This window comes from Ambystoma mexicanum, chromosome 5q (genome assembly GCF_040938575.1).
Source record: "Ambystoma mexicanum isolate Mex_15411 chromosome 5q, UKY_AmexF1_1, whole genome shotgun sequence".
Lineage (NCBI taxonomy): Eukaryota > Metazoa > Chordata > Amphibia > Caudata > Ambystomatidae > Ambystoma > Ambystoma mexicanum.
The window spans coordinates 945,436,403-945,463,862 of NC_090933.1; the positions used below are offsets into that span (position 1 = coordinate 945,436,403).

Below are 27,460 nucleotides of genomic sequence, written 5' to 3' on the forward strand. Positions count from 1 at the left end.
GTTTGGACAGCCACGCTAGAGATGCAATGATGGTCTCCTCCAAGACCCAGTATTCCAGGAATTCCTGCAGACAGATCACTCCATATTTCAAAACAAATGACACACGGGAGATGCAGCCAAGAATAGTATGGGAGGCAGCTAAGGCAACAGTGAGAGGCCTTCTTATAGCAGAGGTGGCCTGTAAAAAGAGAGAGAGCGCTGATAGAGAGGAAGGTGTGGGAGGAGCTGAGAGATAAGAGGACAAGGTTAATAATACTAGGGGTGGACAGAGGGGATTACTGGAAATCATGCGGGATAAGAGACAAGAACTACACTCACTCTTGATAGGGGAAGTAGTGAAGAAGATGCGCTACACTTGACAAAGGTACTATTTATTTATTAACATTTTTGGGTAGGGTGCTCCATGCCCGAAGGCCTCAGAGCGCAGCAAGCAAGAAGAGAAACGCAATCAAAGAATTGCAAGGTATCACTCAAAAGGCAACTTTAATCAGCCAGATTAAAGAGAAGAGTCTTTATACCCTTCTTAAAACTTGTCAAGGAGGGAAATGCTTTGATAGCGGGGCGGAAGGGCATTCCGTTCCCGTGGGGCATGGAAATCAAAAGTGGTTTCTCCAAATGTTTTAAACAGAAAATGAGGTTGTATCAACTGAGGGATATCAGAAGAGCGCAATTCTCGACGGGAGAGTTTTACTTACAATCTCCTAGATAGATAAAGGGAAGCCTGATTATTCTGCCATTTAAAGGCGAGAGATAGTAACTTGTGCCTTATTCTCTGCCTGACTGGGAGCCAATGCAATTCTCTCCTGTAAGCTGTTACATGGTCACGCCTGGAAAGACCAAACACTGCTCTCTCAGCCCCATTTTGGGTGATCTGAAGGCTGTGGAGATTGCCTTGTGAGGTACCTAGTAGCAGACCATTACAATAGTTTACCTTGAGTTCACAAGAGATGAAGCCAGAAGTGCTCTATTAGCAGTAGAGAGACATGGACGGATGTGATGAAGCAGCTCAGTTACGTGACCACAAGATGAACCTAGCTGTGATACCTGTCTTTTCATTGATAATTCAGCATCTAGACACATCCCAAGAGTGTTAACTGAATTACATACTGCAATAGTAGTTCCCACAATTTCAAAATGTATTGAGTATGGATCTTCTTCAGGCGAGGACCAGAAGCCATAATGAGAAGCTCTGTTTTGGAGTCATTGAGGGTGAGAGAGTTTTCCACCATCCAAATCTGTATTTTATTGTAGACCAGATTTACTGTATCAATATCCTTCCAATACTCACCTGATAATTCAAAGAGGATCTGGGTGTCGTCCACATAGTTTGCAAAATGGACACCCAGATCGTCCAGAAGATCAATGAAAGGTTTTATATAAATATTGAAAAGCAAGGGGGAGATGCATGACCCCTGCAGTACACCATAGGACAGAGCTATAGGATTAGCCTGGGCTCCAGGCACAGCCACTCTAGAGATGCTGGGACTAAGGAAGGAGGCCAGCCAATTAGCTGCAATTGCCAAACAGTTTGCAACAGTTAGAAATGTGTTATGTAGGAGTTTGTGATCAATAATGCCAAATGGTGATGACAAATCCAGCAATAACAAGTGCTGGATCACTTTTTTTGATAATGTCTATGATATTAGATTTAAGATCTAAGCGAGTGGTTACCATTCCATGGTGGGATCTGAAACCAGACGGATGGCTAGTTTAATAGGTTATTTTCCTCTATGAAGTTCTGGATCTGTAGGTATGCAACTCTGTCCAAGACCTTCAATAACACAGAAACACAGGATCCAAGGAATCCTTTTTCAGTAGGGGAGTGACCCAAACATCCTTGAGGATGGTGGGTACGGTGCCTGATTCAAAGGAGAGATTGATCATTTTGTTGATCCACAGGATCAGAACATCTAGAGTGTTTCAAAATATCAGCAGGGCTGGATTCTCCCAGGCATGAAGTATATTTCATATTCTTAACAATCTCCAGAACTTCCTCCTCGGTGCAGCAATAAAATGAGAACTTGGGAGTAGGCTCAGATGGGTATAGATGTGCGTTATTAGCTGTAATAGGCTCATTATTTGGAACAGATCTGGACAGCTTTCTAAGGATGGACAGACGATGACCCGCAAGTTTATTTGCAAACTCATCCTGAATGGATTCACACCATAAAGATTCTTTAGAGACGGGTGGAAAGGATGATGAATGATTTTCAAATTCCTTCAGTATTTAAAAAAGTTCTTTGGAGTTTGATTGTGCATTATTAATGCGTTCATTGTAGGTTTTCGTTTCAGCTTCAATAATGTTTTTATAATTGGATGCTTTTCTTATAACTTTCAAGGGTAATGGGACAGGGGCTTTTCCTCCATTTATGTTCTAACACTCTTTTTACCCTTCTTTCTTCCACAATCTCAATTTTAAACCATGTTTTCTTCAAGTATTCTGTTTTTAATATCTTTACTTTTTCAGGTGCAAGAGTATCAATGGTCTCCCTGATAGCGGAGGATAAGTGGGAAGCCAGATCAGCAGTGTTATCTCTAGCTTCAATATTCCCCGGTTTGGTAGCGGCATGTTATTTTAACTCCTAGGTTCGTATCCAGTCCGAGAGGAGAGGTAGGGACGTTAATGGAAGTGTTAATAAAATGGTCCGTACAAGGATGCACTGATGTATTAATAGAGGTGTTCAGAACATTGTGCGAGAGGATCCAGTCCAATATGTGGCAGCCTAATACATTAGGCTCTTTAACAATTGGTCAAAACCTGCTGCTCCCATAGAAGAGAGCAATGATACAGCAGAGGAATCTGCCCATAGATTAAAATCACCCACCAGAAGCACTGGGGAACTGCCTTTAATACTGCTGTTTAATAATTCCAATAGTTTTTTTTTGTTAAAATATTTTTATTGATTTTATTACAACAAAAACAATATACAACAAACTTGCAGTGCATATCACAATTTCCGGTGTTTGCTTTTATATTTCCATATCTGCTGCCTGCTCCTCTCCCTCCCCCCCACCCGAGCCTACTCCGCCTCACTATTTGCACCTATTCCTTATGAAGGGGTTCCTTTTCTTTATCCTCATCTGAGTCCTGGTCGCTCGACCAGTCCTAGGTGGGCCCATATAGTGTGGCCACTAAGTGCTTCCAGGCCGTCGGGGATTCTGCTTCTTCCTCCCCCCCCTCTGCCCACCGTTTCCTGCCATACTGCTGTTTCAGCCTCAGTCCATTTCTGTAGGTCTTTCCACCAAACATTTATCCTAGGTCTATTACACGCTTTCCATCCCATGGCGATTCTGCGCTTGGCAAGTATGTACGCCAAGTCTTTTAATTTATTCACATGTTTTAGTTGGCGTGGCCTAGGGAATCTGCCTACCAAACATGCCCATGCCGATCCAACATCTAGTTTGATCTCCTTCTCGTCTAGCCGGTAGGATACTTCTTCCCAGATTTCCCAATTTCTGGGCATGCCCAAAACATATGTCATCCCCGCGTTTTCTTCCCCGCATTTGGGACATGTTTGTCGTTTTGCATTCTTGAATCTAGCTATTCTTTGGGGAGTCATATATGCCCTGTGGGTTATATATACCTGTATTTGCTGGAGCCTCACGTTTCTAGACACTTTTTTGTGGTACCATTGGGCCCGCTCCCACAACCCGTCACTCATGGGCACTCCCACCTCTTCTTCCCAGACATATCTTAATTGTGCCACTTCCTTCCCCGCCTTGGACATCAATAGCTTGTATAGTCTAGATATCTCATGCCCTCCTTCTGCTATATCATATATCGTTTCTATGGTAGTGTCAGCTTCCTCGTCTAATGTTACTTCTGACCATATCGCTCTGATCCGTGTCATTCTGTTATATGTGATATTTTGCCCAGCAGCAGCCCTGTTTCCTCCCGAATACCTTTATCTTCCCTTCTTGACATATGTCTCCCATTGTTACAATTCCCACCGGTTCCCAGTGTCTTCTAATTGTCCTCATCAGTTGCCCATCTTCTCCCGCCAGTGCAACCAGCGGTATTTGTGGCGAGCACGGGGCTGTGCTTCCCATGACCTGAAAGGCTCTTCGCCACACCGGCCATCCCAGTACCAGCATCTTTGAGCGCCCTTTTAACTCTGATTTGGGTAGCCATATTATTTCCTTTAGAAAGAACGGGGCACATTCTAATCTTAGCAGCCTCGATTCTGAGGTGGGGTCTTCAGATAACCACTTGGCTACATATTGCAGTTGACTAGCTAGGTAATAGATCTCGTAGTTTGGCAGTTTTATGCCTACTTTATCATGTGTATTCTGCAATTTTCAAAGGGCAATTCTATTCCTAGTCCCGTTTCATAAAAGCCCCCTACATATGCTCGGTAGCTTCATAGAGAATCGCCCCGGTATCCGGTATGGTATGTTCCCAAAATAATGCAACAATCTCGGCAGTACCACAATCTTCAGCAGCGCCCCTCTTCCCATCATTGCCAGGGGGAGCTTGGACCAGAACCTCATATTATTTTCTATTTTGTGTACCGCTTTCTCAGTGTTGTTTTGATGTTCTTCGTCTGCCGTGTGATATATATCTATTCCCAGGTATCTAAATGTATTTGGCTCCCATGGTATTTGTAAGACCGGCAATTGATCGCATGGGACTCCCACATATCTCCCTAATGGAAATATGCATGATTTCCTGGGGTTCACCTCTATTCCTGATAGTATTGGAGATTTTTGTATTCGAGATTTTCTTCATGGTATCTTAAGTACAGCAGCATGTCGTCTGCGTATAGCGAAATTTAATGCGGTCCCCTTTTAGTCTGATCCCTATTTCCACAAACTGCTGTCTCAGGCATAGTGCCAGGGGCTCCAATGCTAAAATGTACAGCATCAGAGACCATGGGCATCCTTGACTAGTAACCCTGCTCAATTGCCATCTTTCAGAGACCATGGCTCCTGTTTTAACTCTGGCTAACGGCGCACTATACAGTAGTTTAACCCATTTAAGGTACTCCGGTCCTATCCCATAGTGAGTCAGGGCTGCAATCGGCCAAGGCTATTTAACTTTTATTGCGTCCAGTGATACAATAGCCATCTCAGCTGAGTCTTCTTTTGTGTGTTCTATGACCCGGTGGAGTCGTCTAAGGTTGTCGGATATGGTGTGGGTGTATCAGTTTATTTATGATCCGTTTCATTCTGTTTGCCAATACTACTGTAAGTATTTTGCTATCTTGGTTCAGCATCGATAGCGGTCTGAATGATCTGCAATCTTTGCCTGGTTAATAATTCCAATAGTTGCTCATTAAAAAGCAAAAGGGCTTGGGGAGGTTTATAAAGAATGAAAATAGTGAGAGATGTATTTGGATTAATTTTTATTTTAACATAAAAGAGTTCAAAACCATCCAGATGCAGGTTATTAGAGGAGTAGCAATCAAAGTGAGCTTTCACAAGCGCAACACCACCGCCACGCCACGTTGATCACTTCGATCAGCACAATACATTTTATATCCAGTAGGCAAGGAGTTTGCAATGGCAATCTTTGCTGCATCATGTTACCACGTCTCCGAAAGTGCAAGCATGTTTGTTTCGTGAGTAAGAATATAATCTTCGACCTCAAGTGCATGCTTTACCAAGGAGCGGGTGTTAAGTAAATAAATACTTAATTGACTTTTTATATGTCCATTCGAATTACAGTGTATGGTGCAACCTTCCTTAGAGCTCCGTTCCAACCGGGTAATTAACAGTAGTTCCAAGGTAAGGGGAGGAGGAATTGGCAGTGGGGCACAGCCAGGATCCTGAAGGAGCGGGCCCATGGATTTATCCTGATATTCAGGTATATTAATTTCCTCGATGATTAGCACCGTGTCGAGCAATACTAGAAATTGAGAAGCGCTCATGAGGGACTGCTATGGCTGGGTTTCCCAGTGCAGAGATAGCCTTCATCTGAGAGCATGCGTTCTAGTCTTAAGGGGCATATTCAGAGCAAAATCACTGAGATAAAAGAAAGGAAAGTTACCTACGTCTCTTTATATATGATGGAGACTCAAGACGAAAGAGGCAACAGAGTCCTCCTACGCACCTCTTATTCACCCCTTAAACAAACTTGCACAAACCGGCTCTTTCACGGTAGGCGCAGTTGCGCCTGTGACCTAAATAAAATGGGACTTGGAACTACAAACAAGCAGGGAATTGTAGTCCACAAGATAAGTGCGTGCAGAGTCTTGCTACAAGCTCTGTTTTAAATCGCACAAAGATTATAATAGGAAGAACAGTGCAGCAATGCACAGATGAGGCTTTAAGGTAAGCAGGAGAATATATAGCACAAATTAAAAAACAATAAAGACTAAAATGTATAAAAATATGCTAAAACAGCAATACAAAGTAACAATACAATCAATTGTGTACAAACTATGAAGGGGGGAGACCGAGTAGGGACTCTGCTGGCAAAAAGGGTCAGAGAATGAAGGGGTGACAGGAGGGTCCGTCCACCAGCTGAGGGATGAGGATGGGGAGATGGTCGCACCCAGGGGAAATACCCTGAGCGTTTCGACTACTATGAAATACTGTGCTCCCAGCCAGAAAAATTAGGGAAGAGGGAGGTCAAGGAGTATTTGGGCAAACTTCCCCATTCCACAGCTGACAAAAGAAGGGAAATTCATGCTGCAAATGGAGATAACAGGGTACGAGTTTAAGAGGGCAATAGGACAGCTGAAGGCAGGGAAGGCACAGTGGGAAGATGGATACACAGCATGTTTCTACAAGCAGTTCCAGGAAATCCTAGCAGGGCCCCTGGCGAAGATCTTCAACTCCATAAGACAAGCGGCGGACACGCCCCCTACTTTTTGAGAAGCACTCATAACAGTGAGCTCCAAGCAGGGTAAGGACAAGGTTAACTGTGGATTTGGAAATGGGGATTTAAGACAAGATGGGAGGGCTTTCGCTATCTGGTGATCGAAATCACGACAGAAGCCAAGAATCTGTTTGGGAAGAACTAAAATTGAGGACATGCAACGCTGGGGACAGATTGGTCTCTCGTGGATGGCACAGCTAAACTGTATTCAAAATGTCAATCCTCCCCAAGCTGATGTTTCTCTTCCAAATGCTCCCTACCAACTTCCTAGCCACAATTCAGAAAGCCCTCTTGGGGGTTCTTATGGGCAGGAGCAAAACCTCCACTAGCATTTAGGGTGCTAGTACCATATTCTTCGCATGTTCCTAAGCTACCAGCGCCGTGATAATTACGGGTTTGGGCGCTGTCAACAAATAAAATAAATCAATAAAAAGGAGTAAGGCGGAGTGTGATTCCCAGATCTGGCTGCATATTGAAGGGCAGCCCAATAGCCAATTATGGTAGACCATCTATACCCAGAAACCAAAAAGCAATGGGTCCACGTGGACAATGTGATTTTTCAACGGGTAAAATTGGGGGAATGGATGTGGGTTCCGCAGAAAGAGATCCCTAGGCGAGTGCTAGAGCACCCCATCCTGGAAGTGTTCTGGTCAATCTGGAGGGCGGGGAGTGCTACCAGATGGTTGTCAATATGGCCCTCCCCACTCAGTTGTATCTGGACACCACCCATACCGAACCTCATCGTAGACCCTCTAAGGTTTCAAACGTGGTATGAATCTGGGCTCACAAGGGCGGGACAGATGTGGGAAGGAGGGGAATATATAACTTCGTGGGTGAGTGGGCACAGCTTGTTGGGTACAGTAATTCTGCTTCTAAATATTGTATCCTTTATATTAGTTGTGTGTGGGGTGCAGCCCACTGTCAAGTGCCACCGTGCCTAGACACTATGTTTATGCAGAGAAAAGAGACCATGGTTTGTGTCATCGGTGTAGGCCGCACACCTTAGTATCCATGAAGGGTTTATCCATTTCCAAAATATTTGATGTACTTTCAAGGATCCAATGCTTTGAGGTAGAAAAAATGTGATCAATCAATATTATGCCAGATAGTTCATATTTAATCCAATAGGAGGAACCAAATAGTGGTTCTAAAACTCAAAGCAAACAGTGAGAAAAGGCCTATGCATTTTGGACCGTTAGTCCTCCGTCCGGCCTTGTACCCTAGCTTGTCAACAAAAATCCCTCTGGTTTATAGGGCAATACATGCCATTGGCCCTTCTAGATAAATGCCTTGAAATGAAGGGACTCTCGATTTTTAAATACCTACTGTTGAAGGATGGTCCTGATGAAGCCTAGCTGGGGAGTAATTCTATCCCGAGAGCTCACTCCCTTCGAAAAGATATTGCTGCAGCAAACTAATATGAAGGGCCGAATATCCAGGTTATATGAAGAAATAAGGGGCAAACCCACTGATACATTACCCACACATCGGAAATGGGCCGAGGATCTGGGAATTGAAATGACCAACCAGAGGCGGGGTAAAATGTGTAGGGATGTAAAACCATCCACATTATCCCTGCAATATGGGATGCAGGCATTCAAACTGCTACATAGGTGACACTACCCACCTGCAGCGCTAGCAATGATGTATCCTGAGGTAGATGTATGTTTTTGGCACTGTAAAGGGACTAATGGTGACTATTACCACATGTGGTGGACCTGTCCTCTCATTCAGATATACTGGAAAGAAGTCTTGGGCTGGCAAAAGTACCTTGATGTGATACATAGAACTAGGGAACCTAGCCTACTTTTGTTTGGGGTGCACGAGGAAGGAAACGGGGGCGATGAAGGCCACATAATCCACACTTTACTAGTAGCAGCATGGAGGTACGTGGCACAACACTGGAAAAGAGGGAGCATGCCCACAGAAAAGGAATGGGTTCAGAAAGCCAAATCTATATACGACATGGAATATCTGACCCATCCTTTGGACGAGACTCGAATGGACATAGAGGGGACCTGGCTTCCTTTCTTTAACAAGTATGGACAATAACCTGCCCTTGGGATAAAACGGCATGAGACTGGAAACTAACGGCTGTGACAAAGAAAAGAGACTTGAGGGTCTGCATGTAGGGAGGAGGGGGAGGCAGGGTAATTGCAGAAAGTTAATGTAGTATATCTTGGTGGTACTGTTGATGTTATTTGAAAAAAGATAATAAAACTTGATTTTCAAGGACAACAAAAATGTACCTGCAGCATGCCCCTCGTTTGGCAATCCAAATGAGGATATGACTCATTTCTCTGCACAGCCACTTTTCCATTATGGAAACTATTTTTAAAGCCACTTTTTCTAATCCGAGGTTGTAGAATGTTAACTGAGGCCATGGCGACCTTTCTCAACTCTAGTGATTTGCCTGCTTTCTATGCCACCTGTAAATATTTAGTGTGGGCATGGAGATTGAAACTGAAGGGGGCATCAATGAGTCCTGATTAACAGTTGAGTTGTAGCCCACAAAGATGAATATTTATATGTTTTATGCTTTTAGATCTGTATGCTCTTTTTCCAATGGGGTTTTTTCATTATAAAATGGTTCTGTGAATTAGGCCCATTGAATTTTTGCATTGTAGTTCTTATACTCTAAATGTCAGTGGTTCGTTTTATGATGTATTGTGAGCGTTTATGACAATTCTGTCTAAAAAAAGCATTAATTAAGATTGTGTGACGCAGACGTTTGGCTGCATATTCCAGTCAGCGTTTCGTTTCACTGGTAACTCATATCAATATGCCACATTACATTCTGGAATTAGTTCTACTAGTCCAGTACTTGGTTTATAATTGGGAATTCCAGGCCTACTTGTCAACCCTCCCGATTGAGGCGAATAGAACACCAATGCATTCCTATAGGAAAATTAAGTTCTCCTGATTTCTCCACCAAAATCTCCCTTCCAGGTGCTTTGGAATATTGCCATGTATGCAACTTTAAAACGTGGACTGGGCTAACGTCGCCTGAATGGAATGGGCCGTGTTAGCATGTATGTCACTGATTTTGCTTGCCTTGCTGGTTGAAACCAAGGAAGGGCTGTTTATTATTGTCTGCTAATTTAACCATTGGAAGTGGAGGGTACCTGGCCCACCTTCATTTGATGTCAAGAGTGTACATAGGCTTCCTATTATCCAATAGAAAAACTTGAAGTGGGCTGGGGCTCAACCCTGGCAGTCTCCCAAAACTTCAATGGTGCCGAGACCCTTCTGGGGCTCCCTGCGCTCAGCAATGAAATGTACTTTTTAGTTTTTTATTTCCCCCACCACTTCTGGGATTCGAACCTGTGCCCGTGAGGAGCCAGTGTAAGGTGTGTTTTAATTAAATTAATCCATTATCTGCATTTGGGAATTGTAATTGAAGTGTGTGTTTAGAATTGATTAGCGCACTTGCGCAGGCCCAATCCACTCTCCTCCGCTTGCCAACCCGGCCCTGTTTCCCCTCCTCCCTCATCCCCTACTGTGATTGGTCCTTCCTTTTAACACCACCTCCCAGGACAGCCCTCTGTCTGTGCAGCCCTGCAGCGAAGGGCCCATGACAAAGGGCGGCTCTTGAAGTAGCTGCTCCAGTCATTGTCGGCAGGGGAGGCCAAGGGCCAGCCACTAACACACACCAACCCTTAACTGCTACTTTTCCTACTACTGTGGCACTCTTCCACGTAATAAGCATGCCTTTCCACCTAGCTAGCCCTACACCGTAAGCCCAAGTGGAACCTACAGAGCCCACAACTACAGACAACAAGTAGTGACTGCAACGGCACACTCCCCCCTAACCAGCAGTTGCACCAGGCCACAGTACCCTGACATGACACACGACGAATAGGCTGCTGTCACCAGCATAAACGGAAAAGGTAGGGACAATTTTCTATCTACAACATATACAGACACCGTCATACAAAGCCCACTGTACCAAACTGCATTGTGAAGCTTAGGCCACTTTTCCACTGTAAAGGACCATTCTAAGTGTGTGCTCCCCTGTATTTGAAACTGCATTCTAAAACATAGGCCTCTCTCCCACTATACAGGACTCTCATATCTCAGTGTGTTCTCCCGTACCAAACTGCATTGTGAAGCTTGGGCCTCTCTCCCACTATACAGGACCCCATTCTAGATGTGTCTCCTGTATCAAATTGTACTGTAACGCTCAGGGCTCTATCCCACTGTACAGGTCTCCCAAGTCTCGGTGTCTTCTCCTATACCAAACTACACAGCGAAACTAAGGCCCCCTCCACCTCCAATACAGGATTCTCAAGCCTGGGTGTTCCCTCCCGTACCAAGCTGCATTATAGAACCTAGGCCTCCCCCCACTGCGCAGAACTCTCATCTGGGTGGGTTCTCCTGTAACAAACTATACCTAGGTGTACTCCCCTGTGCGTGAACTGCATTGTGAAATCTGAAACTCTCCGCCTCTGTACACGAGAGCCAACTCTAGGTGTTGCCACCTCTATCTTATTCTGCTAAACCTGCTACTGTGAGGCCGAAGCCTCTACAGCTGTCCGGGTGTTCCAGTCTAGGTGCACAATTGTTGTCTAGGTGTTCCAGTCTAGGTGCACAATTGTTGTCTAGGTGTTCCAGTCTAGGTGTACAATTGCTGTCTAGGGGTCCCAGTCAATGTGTTCAATTGCTGCCTGACACTCAGAGGCCTGGGCCTTCCTCCCGATATCTAGGCGTCTTAAAATTGGGTGTTAATTACTACCTACCTCTCCCAAACTAATCCTCCCCCGTCACCTAGGTGTCCCTAACCTGATACTTGATCACTGCCTGCCCTCTGCGAGGCCTATAAACCTCTCCCGATAGCTAGGTGTCCCAGTCTTGACTACTGCCTGCCTTTGCGGAACCTGGACCTACCCGCTGCTGTCCAAGGATAAGGAATCAAGCTGTTTAATCATTGTTTGGCTTCCGCCGAAACCTACATCCCTTTGGACATCTGATATCCTACACCCAAGAGTACAACTCATTGTAAACCACTTGAAAAACCTAGGCTCTGCATCTCTTGCTTCCCACCCGTCTGGATATTATCAGTACCTGTATATGAGAATCACAGACTTCTGTATTCACCAAACTTGTAGACCCAGACAAGGACTCAGCGCTCCGGGTTGAATATCGAGGGACAAGATTTACTGCGGCCGGCGAGAGGATTGCAATATCTAAAAGCAGTGTGGCCATATTGATTTGACCAGATATTTTGGCTGTGTGAAACCAGGACTCTGGTGAAAGTGAGTGAGAATGCATATATATGATGAGTAAGAAGTATCGGCGTGACGTGGCTTTCAAAAAAAGAAATCTGTCCCAGTCTGTGTCTACTGAATAAAACTGTCTGAAATATGAGGGGTTAGAAGATTGAAGATCTGGCTAAGAAGTTAGCTTTTATGTCCTGACGAAGGCATTTCAAAACCATCAGGGAAACCTACCTGGGTTGGGGTTTACCTTGGAGCTATAGGCCGAAACCCAGTGCGTCGACTTAACATCTTTAAAAACATCCAGAAAAAATAAATATCTTGGTGGGGGTAACAGACATCCAGTACCCCGCAAAGACAGGGGAAAAACAGTGAAGAAGAAATGGGGCCAAAGGATTGAACAAGGGATAACAGCCTTGTGTAGAAATATATCAGAAATTAGATACCATCTATATGAAAACGTCTTCTTTGAATAGAAATTATGTGAGTTTTTCACTTGCTCTGGCACAAAGTCATTCAGTATTCTTTGTGTTTTTTGTAGAATCAATTATTCCATGGCATAAGACGTATGCCATTGTTTTGTACACTAACCCATGTAGAATGATAGTATTTGTTGGCTGTAATGATGTATATCATGATGTTCTATGTTTTTTAAACAACATATTTTGAACACAGGAAGCCATTTGTAAAATAAATAAATGTATAGTTTCTTGGGTAAAAAGATGCAGTGGTCGAGTTTGGTTTACACACATTGACAAACGTGTTAATCTTTGTGTGACTGGTCTGGGTCTACATGTTTGGTGAATACAGGAGAAGGAGGTAGTCTGTGATTCTCATATACATCACGTTGTCTCCACCCTATTATATCACAGACCCCTCGACAACAAAAAATCTTTGGGTGCGACCTGCTATATATCTATTATCAGTACCTGCCATTTTTTTTTCAAAGTGTTTTATTGGTTTTGTGATAAAAGTGAGACAATACAAACTTATGGATTAAAGCAAACAAAGAGAAAAACAACTTAAACAACAATAGTCTTCGTGTGATGTAACATGTAGGGTTCGAGATGGTGGTTCAGTCCAGGTTATGACTTCTCAGGAAGTGGAGGGGAACAGTTTCAGGGGACATCTGCATTGTGTTAATGCAAGGAACCTGTTACTACAAAACACTACAGGTGCTCAGGGGGGCTTATGGTCTGCGTCGAAGTGCATATCCATCAGAAGAGCCTTCCAGGCGACCAGGGTGCCACTTGTGGTGTCCCCACAGGATGTAGTTCCTTCCTGCCAGGCTCTGATTTCTGCAGCTGTCCATCTCGCCATTTCGTTTAACCAACGTTCGTGCCTGGGGCCTGCGGGTGTCTTCCAGGCCATCGCTATGGTCCTTTTAACAAGTATACATGAAATGTCCATTAGCTTCACAAGGTGTTTGAATTTGCTTGGTCTGGGGTATGTACCCAGTAGGCATTCTCCGGGTGACCATTCGTATCTCTCCATTCCGGCGTCTCTGCAGGACTGCTTGGCTTTTGACCAGAGTGTCATCGCTTTAGTGCAGGTCCAGAACATGTGAATCATGTCTGCCCTGTCGTTCCCGCACCATGGGCACACCGGTGGGACCTTCGCGTTGAACGAGGCAACTCTGTGGGGAGTCATGTAGGTTCAGTAAAGGACATTCAGCTGTATTTGGCCAAATCTGGAATTTCTTGACACTTTCTTGGGGAATATTAATGCTCTTTCCCATTCCTTATCAGTGAGTGCAGGCTACGAGGTCTGCTTCCCATTTTGCCCTCAGCGCCGCTCCCTTAGGGTTAGGTTTGTCGATGAGCTTCTTGTACAACCTGGAGACCGGTCTCCATCCATCGGAGAGGTCGTACATTTCCTGTAGTAGACGGTCAGAGGTGGGTTCCTCTGGCCAGGAGTGCCACTGCTTCTTGGCGGTTTGTTTTAGCCTATGGTACCAGAGAAACTGGCCTTTGCATAGTCCTTCGATAACTTGTATCGACTCAAAGTCCCTGAACACTCCACCTTCAAACAAGTCTCCCCATGTATATATAGCAGCTTCCTCCCACCTCCTTGCTATGGGAAGGTCTGCCTCCGTTTTGCACACGTCTGCCATTATGGGATGGTCTGGAGAGTACGGGTGTTGCACCTTCCTAATGAAGCAAGTCCTGGCCCATATCTGTCTGCCAAGCTCCACAACTAAAGGGGTTTCCGGGGAGCCGCAAGGGGGGTTCCATAGGGTTTCTTTAGGAATTAGGTTGGTGTGAGGTTGCTTCAGTAGCCCCAGTTCAGCTGAAGGTTCGTCCGACAGCCACTTCGTGATGTGACTGAGCTGGGCAGCCAGGTAATAGAGCTGGAGATCTGGAAGTTGTATTCCACCTTCTTTATGCGGCAGGGATAACGTAGCTAGTGACAGTTTGTGCCTGTGGGGCCCCCACAAAAAGTCCTTAATGATGGCCTCCAATTTCTTGAAGAGGGGAGGCCGTACATAGTGGCAAATGTTCACAAAGAAATACAAGAAACGGGGGAGGATTATCATCTTGACAATCGCCGCTCTCCCCACCATTGCCAGTGGGAGTTTGGACCAGAATTTTATAGATCGCCGGAGGTTGGTGATAGCGACTTCTGTGTTGTGCTCATGTGTGAGCTGTGGGGTGTGGCTGACATCAATCCCCAAGTACCTGAACTTCTCGAGTTGCCATTTTATCCCTATATTTGGGAGGTCTTCTGCTAAAACGTCTCTCAATCCGGCTAGGGGGAATGCTGAGGATTTGTGTCTGCTAAATTGGATTCCAGAGTATCTCGCGTAGTTGTCGAGTACCTCCAGTGTTGTCGGTGCGTTGATCTTGGGGTCTTTTAAATACAGGAGAACGTCATCTGCGTACAATGATATTATGTTATAAACGTTGCCCACCTTAATGCCGGCGTCGAAGAGCTGTTGACGGAAGTATATGGCAATCGGTTCCAGTCCCAGTATGTACAGCATGGGCGAAAGTGGGCATCCTTGTCTCGTGCCTCTCTGTATTTCCCAAGGTTTCGAGACCATTCCGCCTGTCTTGACCCTGGCCACTGGAGAGTTGTAGAGAACCTGGACCCATCTGATGAAGCCATTTCCGAAGCCAAAAGCCCGCAAGGCCTCCACTAGCCACTCCCAGTAGATGGAGTCGAAGGCCTTGATGGCATCAAGCGACAATATCGCTAGGTCTTCCACAGAATCGTGAGTTTTGGCCATGATGTGTTGAAGCCTCCTCAAATTAGCTGTGGTGTTGCGCCCTGGAACAAATCCGTTCTGATCTTCGTGAATTATAGACCCTACCACTCTAGCAAGTCTGCCAGCCAGTATTGAGGTGAGGATCTTGCTATCGTAGTTGAGCATGGCTAGGGGTCGGTATGAGTCACAATCAGTGGGCGGTTTGTGGGGCTTAAGCATGGGGATGATTATAGTTTCTCTCATGGTGTTGGGGAGGATCCCGTTTGCGTAAGCTTCCTGGTAGACTTCGTGTAGGATGGGGGTGAGGATGGGCTCGTATGCTTTATAAAATTCCGGCATAAGTCCGTCGCTGCCAGGGGTCTTGCTGGTAGCAAGCGACCTGATGGCCCATCTTACATCGTCGAGAGTGATTTCCATGTCCAGTTCAGTTCTCTGTTCGCTGGATATTTGGGGTAGACCAATCTCTTCCAGGGTATCTATTATTTCTGTGGTGGGGATCTGGGCTTCATGAGCGTATAGTTTTGAGTAGAACTTAGCAAATGCTTTGTTGATCCCCATCTGTGTCCTGTGGGATACACCTTCTGTGTCTATTATTTCCGTTGGTAGGTGTTTAGGGTGCTCTCTTCTGCACAACCAGGCCAACAGCCTACCTGGTTTGTCTGATTCCCTGTGGGATCGGGCGATGTACGTGGCAAAGTCGAATTTTTCCAGCCTGTCCCAGGAGAGCTGACATTTTTCTCGGGCTGCTTTCAGTTTCATTTCGACCTCTGGGGAGGCGTCAGAAGTGGACTCCAGACGAGTGATCTCTGATTCTTGGGCCTCAAGTGACGTCTTTAGTTGCCTGCGGGTGCCACCAGCTCTTGATATGATTTCTCCTCTGGTAACCACCTTCATGGCTTCCCACAGTGTGCTCCAGGTGGACACAGATCCTTTGTTGATTTCAACGTACTCCTCTAGTCTCTCGGCAAGGTCTTCTCTGAACTGTGAGTCCTCTAATGTCGCGGAAGGCATTCTCCACATGGGGATCGGGGGTCTGGGTCCCCTCTGCTGCCATTGCATGGTTAACGGAGAGTGGTCGGAGATAGATCTCCCCAGGTACTCTGTGGCCATCGCCAGCGGGACCTGGTCCCGATCAATGAACAAATAATCTATTCTTGTGTAGACGCTGTGTGGGGCTGAGTAATGTGAGTAGATCCTGTCAGCCGGGTGTTGTATCCTCCAGATGTCCACTAGATTGAGTTGGTCTAGTGTCTCCGCCATAGTACGGGTTGCGGGATTGCTCGGTTGGGGGGGAGGGAGTGATCTGTCCATAGCTGTATCCATGACACAGTTAAAGTCTCCTCCCCATATGAAGGTTTGGCCTCGGTGGTGTGCCAGCTTGGGGCTCAGTGTACTGAGGTAAGACGGGATTCCATATTGTGGGAAGTATGTGTTAGCCAAGCAGATCGGGGTCTGTTCTATAGTTCCCCACATTATTACGTATCTTCCGTCCTTATCAGATTCACATCCGTGTAACTGGAAAGGCACATTCGGGTTTACCCATATTAGCACACCCCTCGCGTATTTGGAGTATGGGGATCCTCTCACAGTCCCATCCCATCGGTCTGCCAATTTGGACAGAGCGTCCTCAGTGAGGTGCGTCTCCTGTAGCATCGCAATCGAGACTTTCTTCCTCCTAAGATAAGACTGTATGCGGTTCCTCCTGAGGTACGAGCCCATTCCCCTTACGTTCCATGTCATCACGTTGAGTTGTGATGCCATTGGTTCATCAGTAGCTGCCATAATTGAATCCTAAGAACCCGACACCCCTGAACACCCAGCCACCACCTAAGCCAGTAACTACTACCATAATCCCCACCCTAATTTACTGCACCCATAGCCCACATCCAGCAGTGCCACCCTCCCACATACAATACTCCCCAGGACAGCCCTCCCGTTGTGAGAGGAACACCCCTACCCAACTGACTGAACAAAGACACACGAAAAACTTCCAAACGCAACAACTTAAGAGGACTAAAATCAACACTAGGTTGGCACAAGGAATAACAGCTGCCCCTATAAACCCAACACCCAGACCAACTCCCCCCTCCAAGGATCCATAATGCCCCGACGCAGAATTGGACGCTGACAAAGAGAAAAGGATAGACAAGCTAAACTGCCTTCAGTAGAAGACGCCTTCAATACAGAACACACCCCGCCAAACAATACTATTGGCAGAACAAACATCGTAAGAGAAAAATCCTTATATTTTACACCGTACCTCACACCAACCAAATAACCTAGATACTCCAACAACACCGACATTTCCAGACAGATAAAAAAAAAAACAGAACAAAACAAGAATGTACCCAAGAAGAGAATGGGATGACGCCAAAGAAGGGCACTATTGATACCCACATCAAATGACAAGAAATGATGAAGTAATAGAAGTCAGCAACCCAATTATCAATCTCACAGACTGATTCAACGACGAAGCTGCCTTCACAGAACGTCAACAATCAGAGTCAACATAAAAAGCACCCCAACTGAACATCCACAAATCAAAACCGGAAACAACAAATAAACCAAATGACACCAAAAAGATCCACTGCAATCTAAATAACGCAAGATGAATGTCCAAACATGAGCGTGACTCACCTTCCCACTATAATTATTGTGATTGCTATTATTTTCCAACTCTGGTGGATGAGCTGGAGGGTCAAGAGTGGTCGCTGCCAGTTCACACATTTTCATTTGCCCTTTCATCTTGCGTGTCTAATTTAAGAGTGGACACGAGCGTGCACTACCTTTTTTATATCGAATCCACAACCTTTGAATCTCCGAATGTCCAAACATGCCACCGAAATCTATGACCTCCTAAGGGACAGAGGCACTGTCATCCTTTTTGTAACTAAAACATGGCTAGATGACAACTACAAGATCATCCTCAAGAACTGCCTGCCCGATACCTTCAAGTGCATCCAAGCAAACGGGAAAACAAAAAGAAGTGGTGGACTGGCATTCATCCACAAGGAACACTTGGAAATTAAAGCAGAATCGTATGTCTATCAACAAATCCCAGAAAAAACCTGAAATTCCTACTGCTATACAGACCACCAACGTATGATGTGGCCTTTGTAGACACCTTCATAGAAGCAATCGCCAACATAGCTATCAATCATAACCACCTGATTATCCTCAGAGACTTCAACATCTAGTTTGATGAAGAAACCACAACCTCACAAAAATCTCTTACCAGCCAACTAACAACAATGAAACTACATCAGTTGGTCAAAGGAGCAACCCACACAGCAGGACATACACTGGACGCAATCTTCGACTACAGAAAACTAATTAGCACGGCGCCACCGATTCAGATCCTCTGGAGCGACCACCTCATCATTCCCTTCGTAATGACACTGCCCTCCCCAATAACCAAGACATGGGAAAAGCTACCGATCATCATGAAAAGAAACAGGAGAACCATGAAAAACTCCAACTTAGCGGAACTACTGGAGATCACCAAACCACAAGCAACCACTCTGGATGAAGCTGACCTAGACACTAAAATAGATATACTTCACAACTGGATCACCTCAACAATTGACGAGATTGCCAAAGAAAAACCCTTCAATCCATCCCGCAAAAGACCAAGGGCAAAATGCTTCACCCCACTACAAGGCGCCTTGAAGAGGAAAAAACAAAAATTAGAATGGAGGATCAATAAAGACTGCAGAAAAAAATGCAAACTTCTACAACATACCCGTTCATACAAAAAGGAAATACGACACCAGAATCCTCAAAGTACCAAACACCCAAAACAAACTATTTAAAATCATAAACGAAATAAAAAACCCACCTGGCTGCAACAACGCTCCAATACCATCGAAGAAACTATGCAGTGAACTTGCAGACCATTTCAAAACTAAAATCATGACCATCCGAGAGACCATGAAACCACAACACTGAAGACACTCACTGATGTAACTCTAACACCGGAACAAACTCTGAAACTTCGCCCACATATCAGTGGAGACTTTCGTCAAACCAGTAAATCAAAGCAACAAATCGGGCTCACCAGCCGATCCCTGACCCCCTGACATCTACAAATCAATCCTCTCACAAGGAACACCAATGGAATATTACAGGAATGTCGTCAACCAATCAATCTCAACAGGGAGAGTGCCACAATCCTTCAAATCGGCATATATCAAACCACAAGGATACAGCAGGAAACGTAGAGGACCTCTCCAATTACAGACCCTTCTCCAACATCCTTTACCCAGCTAACCTCCTGGAAACACGCATATATAGAACAGCCCAAGAATTCATAGAAGAACACTGCCTATTAATCCAGGCACAAGTAGGCCTCAGACTGAGGAGAGGAACAGAAACCGCACTTATCTCAATCTGGGATGATCTGAAGGTAAACACAGACTCAAACAACAGCACCGCTCTGATACTTTAAGACCTCTGTGCGGCATTCGCCACAGTTAACCACAACCTCCTCATCATGAGACTGGAAGAATTCGGAATCACAGACAACACCTTACTATGGATCAGATCCTTCCTAACAAACAGAACAGAAACAATATGGATGAAATCTTTCAAATTAAGCCCAGGAGAATCGTCATGCAGTCTCGCAAAGATCATCCTTCTCGCCACTACTATTCAACATCTACCTGTCTCAACTAATTAGAATCATTGAAAGATATGGCCTCACCTGCTACAACTATGCTGACGACACACAAATAATCTATAAAATACAAGACTCACAAGAAGAAAACTCAACACTAGATAACTGCCTTCATGAAAAATACAACTGCATGAACTTAAACTACCTCAAACTCAACCCAGGCAAAACAGAAATAATGATTATCACAAAAAACAGAGAAGACAACCTCTACATTCCATGGACAACAGAACTTGGTGAAACCCCAGCCCCATCATCATTGTAAAAAAAAAAAACTGAGTCCTGATGGACAACTAACTCACTTTAGAGCCACAAGTAAACGCCCTAATCAAGAAAGGTTCTTTGTCCTGCGAGCGGCTAAAAGGATCCTACAGATGTCCATAAACTTATGTAACTATCCCGTCCCCTGCACACCCTTTCTATTGCATACACAATCAATATTAGTTATTTTTACAGTAGTCGTTGAAAATAATAACTTGAAACCAGTTTTTAGTAAAAAAATTCTGTATTCAAACAAAGTGTTACTATAACTCACATTTATTTTCTTCATTTCACTTCAGTGTAACTAAACATTCACTTTTGTATATTAAGCATACTAGAACAAATGCATTTATCTTATGGCCCTATTGGTCCTTGTGGGTAAACAAAAGTCAGTAACATGAAAACTTTTTCTCAACGCGTTTCGGAGTTTAGATTGATCCCCTTCTTCAAGAGATGTTCACCCACTTTCCCACATTCTTTCATTTGATTTTTCTTCAGCAATCACCTATAACATATAATGCTATAATTAGATTATAGATTCTGTATAGATACTACTCTGTCATGTTGCCATAATCATCCTCACACTAGTGATCATATGGATATTCACTTATATCAAAAGTTTAGTGTTTATTAACGAAGCATGTCAATTATCTTTAATTGGTAAGTCATCTAAAAAAACCTAAAAAATAAGCTAACTGTTTAAAATAAGGAAATCAGTATGTCTCTTATAGCAAGAGACAAGAGGATAGATTATATTCATGCACAGTCTGATGGTATTAAAGAAAAAATGCAATTACCTTGGAGTCTATAGAGGCTTGCCTTTCCTATTTAAGTAGAGATTATAGTCTAGTTCCAGGTCGGGTGGGTAAGGACTGTGATCGCAGACGATTCCCAAATGCTCAGGAGCTGCCCCTATAACGTATATTTACATTTTTAAATTGTGGTTGTACCCATTAAGTTAGTAAGTTGGGAGTTAAAGTATTAGATGTTAACACTTACCCACTTCCAAATGGGTATGATCAGCGGCTGCTGATGTTCTTAGTTCAAAAAGAGTCACTCCTAGGTGTGTATCTAATGGGTATTAAAAATCCATTTAGGTAGAGTTCTTAAAGTTTTTAATAAACGTCTTAGCTATGGTGCAGCAAGTGGACCTAAGTAGGTCCTTCCTAACTCACCTCTCCTGCTTGATCTTTGTGTATCCTCAGGGGAAGCCGTTCTGCACCTCACGATGCTGGTGTTCCGACAACAAAATGGCCGTTGTTTATATAGTGACGTCATCATGTGATGACGTCATGGTCTCATAGCGTTCGCGTGTGTCGTAATGTTGTTTGCGCGTGACGTCTACGTTCCATTATTGGGAAGTCTATGTTGTATGTCCCAGGTTACTCGTTAAGCCAACTATGAGAAGAATAGGTAAAATATCAAGTGTGTTTTTAAATGACTGTTTATGACTCAACTCTAATAGCGTTGGTACGCGAAAAATAGTGGTGTGCAAAATCGTAGTGCTCATCTAATTTCAACAGTCAGGTAGTCTAAGAGAATTCATAATGGAAGCATCTCAATGATTATATTTTGATGATGGTAACATGCTCATGCTCACATTCTCGGCTTGATGTGGCTATACATTCCAATGTCTTTTATGTCACTTTAATTCTCATTTGTGGTGATAAAAATAGAGGAACAATATCCAAAAAAGTACACAGAACCTTGGCACATCTTATCAATTCATGATGTTCAGAAAGACGAACAGTATCTAAAAAATTTTCTCAGAAAAAGTAACAGTATTTAAAGAGGAACAGTATCTAAAGTTTAGTCAAGCGTAAGAGGCTTGACTTGTATTGATGATCTCTTACTGAAAATCTAATCCTCATGCTTAACTGACATCCCATTTATGTCTAATTAGTTTGTTGCAATTCTGTTTTGTGTCTGTTTTAAAGAAAGCAGGACAGACTATACTCCTCATTCATTCCATTTGGTACGTGACTGTTCAGTTTGTCGATCCAAAAGATTTCCCTCTGATTCATCAGTTTCCCATGATTGCCTCCTCTCTGCGATTTCTTCACAATTTCGAGTATTATAACTTTTAGTTGTGCTATGCTGTGTTTTCCATTGCGAAATGTTTAGCAACTGGTGAGTGTAGGTTATTGGTCCTAATGTTGCTCTTGTGTTCATTCCAGCGTTCTTTCGCCTTTCTTTGGGTTTGTCCCATGTAATAGATCCCACAGGGACAACGTAGACCGTAGATGACGGATTTAGTATTTAGTATCGCATGTTGCAAAGTCATCTAATGGATTTTTGTTTCCATTGTTTGGGTGTCTCACATAATTTCCCTTCATTATGTTGTTGCAATTTCCACAACTGAGGCATGCAAAGGTGCCTGCTTTTTTCTTTGTCAACGTCCATTGACTGTCCAGTCTGGGTCTTTCTGCTTTCACAAGTTGGTCCCTAAAGTTCTGCCCCCTCTTATAAGCAGTTATGGGTGGTTCAGGAAATATTATTTTCAACGACTACTGTAAAAATAACTAATATTGATTGTGTATGCAATAGAAAGGGTGTGCAGGGGATGGGATAGTTACATAAGTTTATGGACATCTGTTGGTTTCGCATAGATTGATACAACCTAGTGTCAAGGTTGTTTTTCTCCCCGGCACCCCACTAACCTTCCTTTAAACACCACCAAGAATTGAACCATTAGGTGTGCTCTGTGCAAAATAGTTTTTTGGCTAAAAGGATCCTACCATTCCTCTCATTCACCAACAAAACAACTACAGTCATCGCTCTCATCAAGTCCAGATTAGACTACGCCAATAGCTTATATCTAGGGATGCCTGAACGACTCCTAAATAAACAGCAATGCATACAAAATGCGGCGGCCAGACTGCTCCTTAATCTACTTCAAAGAGAACACATCACACCAGCGCTGAAAACACTACACTCACTACCCATCAAACAGCGGATGAAGTTCAAATCCATGTGCATAACGCACCGAGCAATTCATGACCAAGGTGCGGAGTTCTTTAGAAGAAAAATAAACGCACATCACACTACAAGGCCACTCAGATCTAGAAGTGACATCCATTTGGCACCCAAATCCTACATCAAAAGAAACCTTGCAGGATCCTCTTTCTCTCACCTCGCACCAAAAACCTGGAACAAACTACCAAAGAACATACGGAACAAGAGATCACCTACAATTCAGGAAATGCCTCAAATCCTGGCTCTTCACCCCATAACTCGAAAGAATGCCCATAGGGGCATACACAGTGGAACTAGGCTCAGAGAGGAACCTATCCCCTATTCCCTAAGCCTTCGACCCTTAATAGAAGTAAGGATATATGGATCTACAACATATCCACTTAACAATTGAAAGATAGACCACCTAGAATAATACCAACAATTACATCCACAGATCAATCGGGAAGGAAGGCATGACCTAGCAATAACAGCTTGGCCCACATTGTAATCACAGGCAGCAATGGACCACCGACAGTAAATGGATAGGAAGGAGCAAGGAAATGATAATGACACCACTATTAAACTAGGGATAATGCTCGCCCAACCGGCTGTACTAAGCTCAAATAACTTGGCTAAGAACCGCCCACGACATAGCCCTAGAAACTAGACTGTCAGGAAAGAAAGAGAAAGAACATACCTACCCAGTATGACAACCGAACACATAAAATAAAACTACACGGATTAAGAGACATATAAACCACTAACCAAAACCTCAAATTTCTGCATACTTAACTCGCACAAAAACCCACACAACCACTTCTCTCACAGCAAACCGCATGCACTTCACCACTCTTCAAAGATAAACAATCAACACATATAACGCAACAACGGCACATGAGGACTCCCTTCAATCCAATATTCACGCCCAAGCACAGCGCACAGTGAAAACCGAACTGAAACTGCCAACAGGACACCACCTTCCCACTTTCCTACACCCTCTTCACCCACTAACCCAACCCCACCTCTTTGTTTGCAGATCCGCCTGAGCGCTTGGAGACCAACTCCATTGGTAATGGTGCGCTATATAAATACCTTTAACATTAACATGAAATCAATCAAAAAATAGGGAGTACGTTTCCAAACCTTATCTGACACTCTGATAGCAACGTTGAGTCTTCGAAATAGAGGCGTGCTGAGCGTATATGTGAGACGAGGAAGTGTAATAAAAGCTGAAGTTGAACTAACCTTTAGGAATGGAGAGAGTAGTGGTGCGACGAGGGATGGCATCGAGTAGAAGAGATGATGGGGCATGGGAAGAGTTGAGACAGTTCTGAGCAGAGGAGAGTGCAGAGAGAAGTAGAAGGGAAAGTAAGCAATAGTATGAGAACTGCATGGTGAGGATGAGAAGAAGTAGTAATGCATACTTGGGGACAAGTAGCAGGACACAGCAAAGGCTCATTGGCAAAAAGCTTGGGGAAGAAGGCTGAGAGATTGCCTTTTACTTCAACACTCTTAGCTGAAGATGCCCAAATTGAGCTACTAAACTGTGACAGGGAAAAGTCAACTTAAGATGTCCACCGCTTTTAGCTCCGGGACTCCGGTCACATGAACTGCAACCAGTGCCCCAAACTGTGGTTAGAATCTAGGCAGGTCCGTGGGAAAGCTGGGAGCATCTTCTGCTACAATCTTGTGTTCTAGTGGGCATGTAAACAGCAGAAGCTCTGTGCAATTTGTTTTACAGGGCACAGTGTTGGAGCATGCAGTGGCCATTTTGTTATTTTTCTGTGGCTCAGCTAACAAATGGTGTTTATGGGGGGCTAAAACCGAATCATTAGTAAGGATTTGAATGGGCAAGGAAGAATTGGAGAAATGTTGTTTACTGATACTTTATTTGGCATTTCCTTTGTGCCCTTCAAGTATTCCCTTTTAGATTTCCTGGGAATTCTGTTAAGCAGTATACACCTGCTTCCCCTCTAATGCAGAAGTCAGGTAAGTGGGGCAGGGAAAATTAAAGAAGGGATGGGCGTGTGGAGGGAAGATGGCGGGATGTGGGAAGCAGCCAACCGGTTGCTCAGAATGCAGACTTAGATCGGTAGATTCACCCTGTGTTCCGAGCTACCTGATTGGTTGCTCACCCGCCCCATGTGCTAATTATGAAAAGCAAACTAAACCCAAGCAAAGATGGTCACCATAGAAACACAGAAAAGTGGCTTGGAAATAAGACCAAGATAGCCAGCACAGCTGAGGAAGTAGAGGCAAGTGATCATCTTATTTTAGTTCATTTACTGTGCACAACGGGCATGTGGGATATGGCTGTGTGAGCAAGTGCAGAATATAGACTTGCTTGGAATGCAGGCATTCAACTGTAGCAACCTTGTTGGATGTACACCCTCATCAGGGTGCTAATCCACCTATGGGACTGGCTTTCGCAGTGGCCTGTCTCTTGTTCATCACATGAGATACTTCTCCACTACATGCTGCTCTGACAAGACTCTTCCACATTGACATGCTTTACAACTGCCAAGAGCTCAGGTGAAACCGCCCCTTCCTGCAAAGCCCATAAACGGTTCAGCCTCTCCCAGTCATGTTTCACGGTAGTAATAACTCGAGTCACATACCACACAACGCTGCTCAAACCTTCATCTGAAGCGCAGCTAGTTTCATCCATACACAGCTGCCTTCACCACTCAACCCACCTTCTTTTAACATAGGTAAGCAGTGCTATCTCTTAGGTACTTTAGTTTCTCAAAATAGCCCCAGATTCTCACCTAATTCAAAGCACTTATTGGTATACTCCTTATTTTGGATTGTGGGGAAAGCTGCAAGAAAATTTACTTTAGAGTGATTAAAGCCTGCAACCGTAGTTTGCTAACCAGGGTTCGTACTTTCTTTGTATCAATTATTTCAGCTTAATAAAAGTATGTATTTTGTGTTCTTAAGGCGTATTCAAATTAGTCTACAAAGTTAGAGCTTCTGTTTGTGGCGCATACTGCTAAAGCTGTTGGTCTGCACAATATCTGATGTTCCTTATATTTTTTTGCGAGTGTAGGCCTGGCTTTAGGCGTTGGAATGGGCAGATGAACCGTTTTTGGAGGCTGTGTCAAGGCAATAAAAAATGTACCATGTACACCCGTGGAAGAGTTTATTCTTCAGACACATTTAGAAAAGGTTGTTTTATATTTTTAATATAACAATTTCAATATTTGATGTTTTCTTTATTTTATAGAGCTGTCAAGAAGGTTGCTCAGTATATGGCCGATGTGCTGGAAGATACAAAAGACAAAGTTCAGGAAAATCTGTTGGCCAACGGAGGTAACAATTACACTATGGCTTTATTTTTTAAATGTGCACTAACTGACAAGCTTTCTTTTGGGAATGCTTTCTCTTTTTAGCAACTTTCCCTCCATGTTCTATTGACCCCCAAACTTTTTGCTTTTGTTTTTGTACTCTGTCCTGACTTTTTACAGTGAAGTAAAGCCCTCAGCTTTACACTACTGCACTTTTGCCTATTGTGATGGGGTAACTGCCCAGCTTTTAAGTCTGTTGTACTTAGAAACTGTTTCCCTTTTTCTTTTTACACGTGATCTATTTTTTGGGTAACTTGTTATCATTGCACAATGCATATTACAATGCAGTGCAGTGGGGTTTCTTTTGTATGAGCCTAGACTACACTCAAAGGGATGTTTTGATTCCCTTAGATATGCTGAAAGGACAAGCTGGTGGCAGCAGTTGTATTACTATTTTTACAATACTTTTCATTAACCTTACTGCGTTTACCACATTTGACTTCTAACAGCGGCTAGTGTCCCAACATGACCGTGCCACAAGGTTTTTGCTTGTTCCTTTGACCATCTTGTCCTGTGGCCTTCTTCCTGCCCTGCTAGGTCAGGAAATCCTTTTAATGGTCATGCATTGCCTGGGAACGTCTTGGTTATCGCAGCCTAGTGCAGGGTCATGTTTGTGTGTTCCCAGGAAGTGGGCTGGGACTGTCTGGTCCCAAGCCAGAAACTAGTTTTGAAGGGATTGTGTCCTCCGACGTATTCCTTATCTTTGATAATTCGTCTCCAGCTTGCTGTCATTGTACATTTTTTCTCTGTAGAGGGCGCTGCTCGTCGACGTCCGCTGAGTCGATGTCCCCCGACAGCCACCGTATCGGCACCGACATCACCATGCCCATAAATAGCCACGCGCGGCGATGGGGCCTCGGAATATCGTTGCACAGTTCAGTACAGATAAACCTCTTATATTTACTCGCTAAAACCAACTCGTTCTCGATGGCTTCTTCATCCGAACCGACGACTCCGCGGTCCGGCTTCAAAAAATGT

General features: G+C 44.1%; 1 protein-coding gene across 1 annotated transcript in view; it reads left to right on the forward strand.

Moving 5' to 3' along the window:
• Window positions 1-27,460, forward strand: part of ATP6V1C1 (ATPase H+ transporting V1 subunit C1) — a 1,238,716-nt gene that overhangs the window by 367,634 nt on the left and 843,622 nt on the right. Inside the window, exon 4 of the mRNA XM_069621464.1 lies at window positions 26,362-26,447. Within this exon, the coding sequence (XP_069477565.1) occupies window positions 26,362-26,447 (86 nt within the window). The remainder of the gene's footprint in view (window positions 1-26,361; window positions 26,448-27,460) is intronic.